This window comes from Panicum hallii, chromosome 3 (assembly GCF_002211085.1).
Source record: "Panicum hallii strain FIL2 chromosome 3, PHallii_v3.1, whole genome shotgun sequence".
Lineage (NCBI taxonomy): Eukaryota > Viridiplantae > Streptophyta > Magnoliopsida > Poales > Poaceae > Panicum > Panicum hallii.
In genome coordinates, this window is record NC_038044.1 from 3,955,388 (window position 1) to 3,967,054 (window position 11,667).

General features: G+C 43.8%; 1 protein-coding gene across 1 annotated transcript; it reads left to right on the forward strand.

Annotated features, from left to right (window-relative positions):
• The first annotated feature begins 240 nt into the window (after positions 1-240).
• LOC112884107 (chaperone protein ClpC2, chloroplastic) lies at positions 241-6,771 on the forward strand. Its single transcript, XM_025949436.1, has 10 exons — positions 241-396; positions 1,048-1,632; positions 2,773-2,888; positions 2,988-3,110; positions 3,184-3,369; positions 3,933-4,148; positions 4,301-4,518; positions 4,717-4,792; positions 4,883-4,972; positions 5,419-6,771. The coding sequence occupies exons 2-10, from the start codon at positions 1,071-1,073 to the stop codon at positions 6,595-6,597; spliced, it is 2,766 nt and encodes a 921-aa protein (XP_025805221.1). The 5' UTR covers positions 241-396; positions 1,048-1,070; the 3' UTR covers positions 6,598-6,771.
• The last annotated feature ends 4,896 nt before the right edge of the window (positions 6,772-11,667 follow it).

The following is an 11,667-nucleotide window of genomic DNA, read 5'->3' on the forward strand; positions in this document are numbered from 1 at the left end:
CTTCAGTCAATTTTGTCAACTACTGTTTGCCCTTCGACATTTGCATTGCGTACACCTGCTGATTCTGTTCTCACACTGGGAAAAAAAAATCTGTTACCCCCAAAAAATATCTATCACAGTGCATGGCATGAACAAAATTGTGGACTTGTCAAAAATTTCCCGTCCTCAGAAATGCAGAAACAGAAAATAGAAAACTTGGGAAACGACAAAAGGCAGAATCAGGAGTCTGGACGAAAGGAGGGGAGAGAGGGAGGGAGAGAACAATCTCTTGTTCTCTTTCTTGTTGGGCACTCGGCCAAGCCAAGCAAGCGGCCCCCTTATCTCCAGGGACCAGGGGAGGACGCAACACCAACGCACCGCCCTTCCCTCCTCCTCCTCCTCTCTCTCTCCTCGGAGGTGAGCGCCACCATCGCTTCTCTCTCTCTCCCTCTGAATCCTGTTCTTGGGTTGGGTAATTTCCTGTTCTTGGTTGCGCGCCCGATTCTCGCGTCCTGGTTTCGCGTTCTTCGATTGATGGATTGTCAATCACCTGTTGTCGGATTGTTGGCTGTGATTCTTGGCCTGAATCTAGAGATTGTTCTGTGGGCAAAATATTGATTTTTAGTTTAAGTTTTGGTTCTGGATAAGATGCATGGCTGATCTCCCTCTCCCTCTTTAGTTATAATCGATGCCAATGTGAGGTTGAAGCATTATTTAATTCAATCAATAGGCGCGGTTCATAGATGTGATCCTTTTCTGAACCCCCCAAAAACTCCTTTTTTCTGTACTCCCAAATCCAAATGGTTATTTCTTTTGCGGATTTCCAGTCCATGTCCATCCAGATTGTTATGGATTATTTTGTTAGGAAGACTGTAACGCAGTTTATTTTCCAACTTTCAGCACAGTTTGCTTTTGCAATTTGTTTGGGGTATCACCTGGATGTAGGGCGATATGTTGAAGATTTGGCTTGTACTGTTGCTGTGAATGTTTTGATTTCATCCGTCGTGTCCATCTGATATTTGAGGATAGGTACTAACTATTCCTAAACTATGTAATGTCTTTGCACAGGTTAAGGGACGGTACTTCCAACCATGGCAGGAACATTACTGCAGTCAGTTGCCCTCGGAACAACATTTGCAGGTCGCATAAGCACCCAGAAATGGAGGTCCCATGGCGCCAGGAGGCCTGCCTCTATGTTGGCAATGTCGCTTAGCCGCCCCGTCAAGATGTCAGCATTTGTTGGCCTAAGATCGGTACATAGTTTCTCGATCACACCGACAGTGTCCAATTCCAGGTCAGCAGTTGCGTCTTACAGATCGTCTCGGCGGACAAGGCGTTCTCGTTTTGTTACTCGGGCGATGTTTGAGAGGTTTACAGAGAAAGCTATTAAGGTCATCATGCTTGCGCAAGAGGAAGCAAGGCGCCTGGGTCACAACTTTGTTGGAACCGAGCAGATTCTCTTGGGTCTGATCGGAGAGGGCACTGGTATTGCAGCAAAGGTGCTCAAGTCCATGGGTATAAATCTCAAGGATGCACGTGTGGAAGTGGAAAAAATCATTGGGCGGGGCAACGGCTTTGTTGCTGTTGAAATACCATTCACACCACGCGCTAAACGTGTTTTGGAGCTCTCGTTGGAGGAAGCTCGCCAATTAGGTAGGTTAATCAATGCTTCTTTGAAACTTTCTCCTTGTCGTGATGACTTCAATTTCGGTTCCTTTTCTCTCTAATTAACTACTACAACTAAAATAAACTAGAAGGAATCGCCAACTATGTAATGTATGCTTCTCGAGGTTCTTGTGATACCCTTTTGTCCTGTGTTCTAGTCCTTAATTTGCTTCTTGTATTGAATTAAAACATATTAGAAGGATTGTCTCTGTTGACCAACATTTTGTTTCCCCAGAATGGAATTTCTTTTCCTGTTGCTTCCAGATTTAGGTTTTTTTTAATAGTCCTGGTAAAGCTCCCAGACAGTGTTTTTTAAACAAAATATTTTGCTAAAAAAATGTGGTAGATTTTATGGATTTTCAGATATGAAGTTATCTGATGGCGTCTTGACATACCTACCAAATGCCCTTTCCCTTAAAATTCAACGAATCTCTTTTTTTGATTTGAGAGGGATCCTGATTGTCTGTTGTGCTACTTTTTTAAGTATATATGTAGTTGCAATATATATATGTAGTTGATCTTCCATTTGATCTTCCATTTGTCTATTGTGCTACTTTTTTAAGTATTGAATGGAAGTTGTGAATGCTCCTTTTGTATCTTCATCAAAGAATATTTCTTAGTAGCACTACAAATAGATTGCAAGCTGGAAAATAACAGTGTGCCCCAGTGACAGGTGGCTTCGGTCTCCACTATCAGCTTCATACTGGATACTTCCAAACCTTACATATTTGCATCATTAAGGGGCCTGTTTGTTTCGCATCATCCATACATATACTTTTGTCCTTTTTAACAATTCAGGTTTTAAATGTAATTGTTTCTTCATCGTCTTGCTGTGTCCATATAATTTTTTTTTGTCGCTGTCCACTTGTATATGTAAAACATCACACCCTGCTTTCTCATGTATTATGGTGGATCTACTGCCATATTAACAGACAAACACCCTTTATCTTGTTCCTCTAGCAAATATGTCGACTTCCTATGTTGATAACTGTCAAGGCATTATATTAACGAGAATATCATATCCTTTTGTGTATCATATCACAGAGCACCTGATTTTATCATTATATCCCAATTCTCATTAAGCTACATAGAAGATTTCTTTTGAGCAATAAATACTTGCATTTCCAGGACACAATTATATCGGATCTGAGCACCTGCTTCTTGGACTGCTTCGCGAGGGTGAAGGTGTGGCGGCTCGTGTTCTTGAGAGTCTTGGAGCTGACCCTAGCAATATCCGTACACAGGTAAACTATATCTGACTTCTTTTTTCTAACAGGATGAAGTACTCTGTTTGAAAAGAAACATTGTTTATTTAGCTTGTTTTTAATGTCATGGACCTCTAGGTTATCCGAATGATTGGTGAGACTACAGAAGCTGTTGGTGCTGGAGTTGGAGGAGGGAGTAGTGGTAATAAGATGCCAACTCTTGAGGAGTATGGAACTAATTTAACAAAATTAGCAGAAGAGGTAATATTTCTGACCTACTGCATTATTAGAGGCACAAGTGTTGGATTAGAAGTAATATTGATCATATCTGCAGGGAAAGCTAGATCCTGTTGTTGGTAGGCAGCCACAGATTGAGCGTGTGGTACAAATTTTAGGCAGACGAACAAAGAACAATCCCTGCTTGATTGGAGAGCCTGGTGTTGGCAAGACTGCAATTGCTGAAGGGCTTGCTCAACGCATTTCTACAGGCGATGTGCCTGAAACGATAGAAGGGAAAAAGGTAGCCTTTTTGCATCATTTCAAAGCAAATATGCAATATGTTTCTATACATAGTATTTTTTTAATTGATTCTGTGGCTTAGGAATAATCTCTTCTTCTTACATACACCTGTTTTGTTGTGTATGGTATATTTCTGCTTCTGTACATGAGGGTGCATGCACATGTTTGCTCTTTTCTTTCTCATTTTACTTGTGTAGTCTCTTCCAGTGGCCATCTAAGTATGTAGGCACAATGTTAATGATTGAAGAGTCTGCTCAATATTTTGGGTCATACTAGCACCAATATTATATTTAATTTACAGAAATTTGTAGTCATCTGCGCTGACGCACACAGTAATTGAGCAAATGAAAGAGCAAAATATGCTGCAAATATTTGTACTTATTTGTGATAAATTGTATTAGAATTGTAGATTAATCTTAGCTCACTGGTAGATGTGGACTAGTAGTAGTTTCAGAGTATATGGGGGACATTATCAATACCATACTTTTCAATTTTTTTCTTGCCGTGCTTCTGCATTCTTTTGATGAGATTGTGAGGAAATGATGGACAACAAATTTACCACAGGTCATTACCCTTGACATGGGACTTCTTGTTGCTGGCACAAAATACCGTGGAGAATTCGAAGAAAGATTAAAGAAGCTGATGGAAGAAATCAAGCAAAGTGACGAGATAATACTCTTTATTGATGAAGTTCACACTCTGATAGGAGCAGGAGCAGCTGAAGGTGCTATCGATGCTGCTAATATTTTGAAGCCAGCATTAGCAAGAGGTGAATTACAGGTGTGTAGATAATATTTCCTATGTTGTTATCTGTTTTCTTTTCTTTTGGGTATGTCCGGTATCCTTTTTTATTGCCCCTTCAACTGAGATTTTTCAGCGCTCTTGCTTGTTTTGAGGTTGCTACAACTATAACTTGTTCTGGTCAATTTCAGTGTATTGGAGCGACTACACTTGACGAATATAGGAAGCACATTGAGAAAGACCCAGCCCTGGAAAGACGTTTCCAACCAGTGAAAGTACCAGAGCCAACAGTAGATGAGACCATAGAAATTCTCAGAGGACTTAGGGAACGATATGAGATCCATCATAAACTTCGTTACACCGATGAAGCACTGATCGCAGCTGCAAAACTTTCATATCAGTACATCAGGTCTGTGAACTGTGAATAATGAAATGTCGCATACTCACTTCAGCTGATCATGTAACAAAGTACAAGCAAAATACTCTGCAACCTTAGCTACCATCTCAGAGAAAAAAGTGCACATCATGTCTGACGATGTTCACAGATGATTTACCTTTGCTCTATGTTGCATCCTTATCATCACATGACAGCACATTTTGTTTGCAGTGATCGTTTCCTCCCGGACAAGGCAATTGACTTGATTGATGAAGCAGGCTCCCGTGTTAGGCTACAGCATGCACAGGTACAAGTATCACAAGTCATCTGCTTTCATTTATTTTGATGCTTAATTTTTGCATGCCCTAAACCATTCTAAATGGAACTTCTGGTGCAGGTTCCTGAGGAAGCAAGAGAGCTTGATAAGGAGCTCAAACAAGTCACGAAACAGAAGAATGAAGCTGTTCGTAGTCAGGATTTTGAAAAGGTAATTGACATAATATTTACTAAATTTGACATCTCTTTCAGGCTTGTGTCGCAACTTAAATGTTGTACTAGGCCTCCTGGTAGGTCATAGTATTTCATAACTTCCATCCACCATAACTGTTCTATTGACAATATTCACTAGTATATACAAAATATTTACCTATATAGTTGGCAGATGGCAAATACTTTAGGATGATGCAGCAATTCTTGTTCCTTCCATCACTTTTCTTACTCCATTTATATTTTAAAATGTAGTAAGAATATTCCTTAATCTGCATTTCACTTATCTTTCTCTCTGCCTGTTCTTTTAATTATTTTCCATGCTTTCATCACATGTGTTGATGCCTATGCTCTGCCTTTCTGCCTATACTTTTGTTTACTTAATTGCATGCACCTTTTTTTCTGATGCTTATAGCTAATTTCCTTTTTTTTATGTCTTGCCATTAGGCTGGAGAGCTGCGAGACCGTGAAATGGAACTGAAGGCACAGATAACAGCCCTCATTGACAAGAGCAAGGAGATGAGCAAAGCAGAGGAGGAATCTGGAGAGACAGGACCGATGGTTAATGAAGCAGATATCCAGCACATAGTGTCGTCATGGACTGGCATTCCAGTGGAGAAGGTTTCTAGCGATGAATCTGATAAGCTACTTAAAATGGAAGAGACTTTGCACAGACGTGTCATTGGCCAAGATGAGGCTGTTGTAGCAATTAGTCGCTCCATCCGCCGTGCTCGTGTGGGCCTCAAGAACCCCAACAGGCCAATTGCAAGCTTTATTTTCGCAGGTCCCACTGGTGTTGGGAAGTCAGAGCTCGCAAAGGCCCTTGCTGCCTATTACTTTGGCTCTGAGGAGGCTATGATCCGGCTTGATATGAGTGAATTTATGGAGAGGCACACAGTGTCCAAGCTGATTGGTTCACCTCCAGGATATGTTGGATACACTGAGGGTGGCCAACTGACAGAGGCAGTTCGACGGCGGCCATACACAGTTGTGCTCTTTGATGAGATTGAAAAGGCACACCCTGATGTCTTCAACATGATGCTCCAGATTTTGGAAGATGGGAGGTTGACCGACAGCAAGGGAAGAACGGTGGACTTCAAGAACACCCTCCTGATCATGACCTCAAACGTTGGGAGCAGTGTCATCGAGAAGGGTGGGCGCAAGATTGGTTTTGACCTCGACTCTGACGAGAAGGACAGCAGCTACGGCAGGATCAAGAGCCTCGTTATCGAGGAGATGAAGCAGTACTTCCGCCCCGAGTTCCTCAACCGGCTTGATGAGATGATCGTCTTCAGGCAGCTCACCAAGCTTGAGGTCAAGGAGATTGCGGACATCATGCTCCAGGAGGTCATCGACCGACTCAAGGTCAAGGACATCAACCTGCAGGTCACTGAGAAGTTCAAGGAGCGGGTGGTGGACGAAGGCTACAACCCCAGCTATGGTGCGCGGCCGTTGAGGCGGGCTATCATGAGGCTGCTGGAGGACAGCCTTGCGGAGAAGATGCTTGCTGGGGAGGTCAAGGAGGGTGACTCCGCCATTGTGGATGTTGACTCAGAGGGGAAGGTCGTCGTGCTCAATGGCCAGGGCGGCATTCCGGAGCTCTCAACTCCTGCGGTCACCGTTTAGATCGTACATAACAGATGACAAAATAGTTGAGTTTTCGTTTCAAACACATTATCATATAGCTAGCGGATAACTGTGTATATGTAGTGGTATAGTCGAAGGAAAAATCGATGTTGCCTTTGAATTTCCTTTTCGAATTCAAGTATTTTTGTCTCTGAAATCAATCTCACCTGGAACGATAACGTGTAGAGACTAGTTATGCTTGATTTTAAGTGATGAGGATCTGGAATGATATTGAATTACACTAAAATTATCATCTAATGTACAACAAAAATACTAAAGAAACATGATGACCATTGTTGATTCACAAGAGAACTGATGGTAAAACTGAATATTTAGGGCTAGTGTATACCGTTCGGTGAGTAAAATTTACTGAACTTCCGGTACTTGATCATTTGCAAGTTGTAACACAAAACCATGCTATTTAAAAAATAATTTGACATCTGTACAATGGTTTGAATTTCCCACAAGACTTTCATATAACCTTAGAATTGACCATTTTGACATGATAGATTGCCTACATTGCTAGAGGATTTGTGGCGCACAATTTTTGAGTTTGAATCATGAGGCTGCTGGAGGAAATGTATCTAGAGCCATTACTGACCAAGCTGGTCAGCGTAAATCTTTAATGTAAAAAATGTCTAACCATTACTGACCAAGCAGGTCAGTGTAAATCTTTACTGTAAAAGAATTGTAGAAAAATGTATCTAGCCTTTACTGACCAAGCAGGTCAGTGTAAATCTTTAATGTAAAAAACTTGTAGAAAATGTATCCAGTCTTTACTGACCAAGCAGGTCAGCGTAAATCTTTCTCCTGGACTCGGTGAGCCTCTCCATCTCACGCTTCGCCGCTGTGCCGCCATTGTCGCCGGTCCTCCTCAGCTTGGCGATATGGTTGTCGATGCTTTTGATCTGCACACAAATAAATCTCCATCGTCACTACACTGATCGATCAACTATTTGTATGTAGGAGCAAATCATCAGAAAGTATAAGTAAAGCTAGGAGATCGATCAGGACGAAGCTAGGTGATGAACTGGTGAGTACTTTTCGGTGAGGCCAGCGAGGTACGTGGAACCTGCGGCTGGTGGTCTTGAGGACGGTGGCGCAGACGCCGAGGTGCCTGGCGGCCTGGGTCATGGGGAGGTGGAAGTAGCGCGCCAGGTCGCCCAGCTGCAGATTGCTCGCCCTCTCCCTCTGCCAAACCAGGTCAATGAACTGATCAGACGCTGTATTTCTTAGTCCTGTGTATGAGAATCGAAGTACATTAGGTTAGGCTCTTTGTCTCCTGCTTAATTTCATTCTCTTCCTGCAACCGAAAATTTTTTAAGGAAGTGTATGTCTATATATACAACGAGTGAGTGGCTCTGACATGTAGTGTTGCGCAACAAAACATAAAAGTCGTGCGCCAGAAAACAGTAGATCGAGTGTGATCTCGTGTCGTCACACAAATACCTGGATCGCGAGGGCACTCCTGCCAACCTGGCGAACCTCTCGTTGCTCCTGCTCGTTACTAGCACTTGGTTCAGATGGCCCTATATATTTGAAGTGGTAGATTTTACTCGTAATTAACTGATAAACTGAATGCTCAACGACTTAAACCCTATATGTAACCTAATGTAAAGGGCAAGAAGAAGAGCTGATGGAGTGATAGATGCACAATAATCCAACCTGCTGCTGCAGGCACGTTGCCTTGGTGGATGAGAGATTGTGCAGCATCGTCAGTACCGGCGAGTTCTTGCTGCTGATCACTACCACCGCCATTTCCGGCTGCCGCTGCCATTTGCATCTCTTCGCGGCGGTCGTCACCGTCAGCGTTGCCGCCGTAGTTCATGCCGACGCAGAGGGCGTCGTGGAACGCAGAGATCGAGTCGTGGACGACGGTGTAGCCTGCGCCGGCGCGCTGCTGCGCGTAGTCCGTCAGGTAGTGTTTCACCCACACGTAGTCCTGACCCCTGAAACTGGGCGCTTCAACCAAATCACTATATGATCCATGGCAAAAAAATTAAAAATTTAACTAGCAAGGCAGAATGAATTTTAGGAGTAGTGTCTATCTTACTCGATGTAGGACTGATGCGTCAGTGCTGTTGCCAGGCCCTCGGAGTTGATGCGATACACCTCCAGGGTTGCATGGTAGAACAGGCCGGCGGCCCCATGGACACGAAGCTTCACCGCTTCGAGCCCTAGAAATTCAATTCGTCACGTACATGTATAAGCATTTGTGTTCGGATCGGCATTAATATTCATGTGTGTCAGTACGTGCGCCTACCGTTAGAGTGCAGAACTTCTCGCAGTACATGGCAGCCGGTGCAATCCAATAACGCGTTCTCGTCGTGCGGGGACGACGACGCTGATGCGGTCGCCGATGTGCCAGCGCCGACGTACTGCGTGCTCCTAGGAAGATCGCCGGCGATAGCGGCATTGTGCGTAGGAGCCCTGCTGTCGACGGAGTCGTCGTTGTTCAACTTCGCCGGCCACTCCGGGTCGGGGAGATTGTCGCCGGGAGGTCCGGCGGTGACGTTCTGCGCCTGTGCTGCCAGTGCCAGTGGCGCCGGGTCGAGGACGACGGCGGGGATGTCGAGCAGGTACATGACGTCGTCGAAGTCGTCCTGCATGAGGAGCAGGTCGTAGGGCCCTTCCCAGTCGGTGCCTTCGCCATGCCCGTCCGCCATTACGTTCGTGCTCGATGGTAGTTTTGAACTTTTGATGAAGGGGGAGGAAGCGGTTACCGCCTGTACATATGTCACCATTTACGCTGTCTTGTCTTGTCGCGTGTTTCTACGCGATCACCATTTCTTTCCTGTAGCATACCGTTTTCGTGTTTCTTTCCTTTAGTAGAAAAATTCTAAGGTTCGAATTCAATCGTGGTAGTAACTTGAATCATTTTGATCTGATTAAGGCTCTGTGCCATCAAATCATTTTCTTGTTTTTTCCTTACTTTCTTATTTCTTCATTCTTCTTCTTTTTGTCTCCTTATTTTCAAATTGATGGCCCTATAATACATTTTCTGATCTTTAAAAAGTATTCAGGATTCCGGTCCCGGTTCTGGTACGTATTCCCAAAATGCATAACGATATCTTTAAACTTGTCTAATATTCTCATTCCAGTCCTCTAGGCCCAAAACAAATTCATTTATTTAGAATTTTTCTCAAACTTTTAGGATTTCAGACTAAGTTTGAATCAAACTCAAACTTGATTCAAAAATTGCTATTTGTTATTTTTAGAGTTTTTATTTTAACACATTCATTTATTAATTGATTTTATGTTATTTGTTATAGGTATAGAATAATAGAAACATTTTGTTCCACACAAGTATTTTTTTTTGTTCTAGCCAAATAATTCACCACATTTGCTCGTTGCTTTATTTGACTAGCATCCACATGTGAGACCCAAAATTAAGGTGGTACGGTATCTTACATTGTCCTTTCTGACCTGAATATTAATACTTCTTTTTGAATTTTGATTGGGCAGTCGAGTGGTCTACTTTAAAATAACGTTGAATTTTAAAATAGTCCAAAAACAATTTTAAATTGTTAATGGAAACTAGCACTGGGATTTAACTAAGCATGCTCCCACTAATTTTTATGAAAATATAATTAGATCCATGTCATTTACGACCAAAATCATAACTAACCATAGATACGAGTACTTGTCGAGTCTAATAAAACTTGAAAAACAGATAGGCAGGTTCTACAGTAAGGTTCCCAATGTAGCTGAGAGGAAAGTGGCTGGATCGCACCCCAGTCGGTCATGTATAGTCAAGGATCGGTCCAGCACTTTTGGTACAGTACTAGATCTGCCTTTCCACCTGTCCTGCTATGCAACGGAAATTGCTGGAATCCTCAGCTAATTATAGGTCGAGGTCGGCCATGCATTCTCACACGTTCCCATCACTGGATATAAATATACCTCTTCTATATCTGCTGGCTGCGTGGACCTGGCTCGATCGGTGGCGATCACAGCTCCGGCGACGGCGCGCAAGTTGCTCGATCCGCTCTGCAGCCGCTGCAGGGCGGCGGCGGCCGGGCCGCGGGATGCACATGATCGCACGGCGCCGCAGCCATGCATGCGCGGGCCGCGCTGCAGCTTTACCGGCAGATCCCCGGCCGCCGCTCTTTCGGCCGCACTAGCTACGCCCAACCACCTATATCGGATCGAATAATCTGGCTTTCCGGAGGGGCAATCATTCGCTCGCTGCTCATTCTCGCTCGCCCGGCGTCGTCGTCGCCGGCCCCGCCGCGAAATTGCGGCGGCCCTGCGAGATCAAACGTGTCGCGCCGTCGACCAAGCATGCAGCTCGCTCGTCGTCGACGATCGGGGGCTTCGGTATCTGCTCTGGAAAGAGGGGCTTCGTCGGCAACCTGCCGTACCGAGGTCGGCACGTCCGTCTTCGTCTTGACCGGACCGGACCTGACCTGACCTCGTAGGTGTGGGTGGGTAGGAATAAACTTCCTTTTGGCAGGCCTGCGGCACCATTCGGCCGTTGCTAACTGCAAGGATTCGGACACTGTTGGATTGAAACTGGCGATGTGGAATATAATCCCAATATTTTTTTTGTTTGTAGTCCAAAGGTCCACGATAGTGCAACGTCACTCTATGTGTAGTCTCAACTCTCTCCTTAATGTGAGGGATGCATTAGAAATGCGTGTAATGAGAGTGTGTAATTTCACATAAGATAAATAAAAACCCAGAATTATTCGGTTACGCGTGTCGTGCCTGGTTACAATGATTTCTAGAAAATATTGTAAAATTGGACACATTTGGTTGATTAATGGATCGCAACCCTGCCACTACGAAAATTTAGTTATTTGTTTATTTCCTGTGACCAAAAATCATCGACCATGACATAGTCCTCCAATGAAGACAACAACCAAGGATATAGCTAAGCCATTGGACATAACCCATGTTGTTAAAAGTGCCCTAATTACAATAATTTTTTTAACTTTATGACAAATGAGGAGAAAAAGTAAAGACAGCAGCAAACTTATACCCTAAACCAAGTAGCGCCTACATTTGGCAAGCATAATAAGAAAGTAATTAATGACTATTTGCGGTTCCAGCACGCCGAGGTGCGAG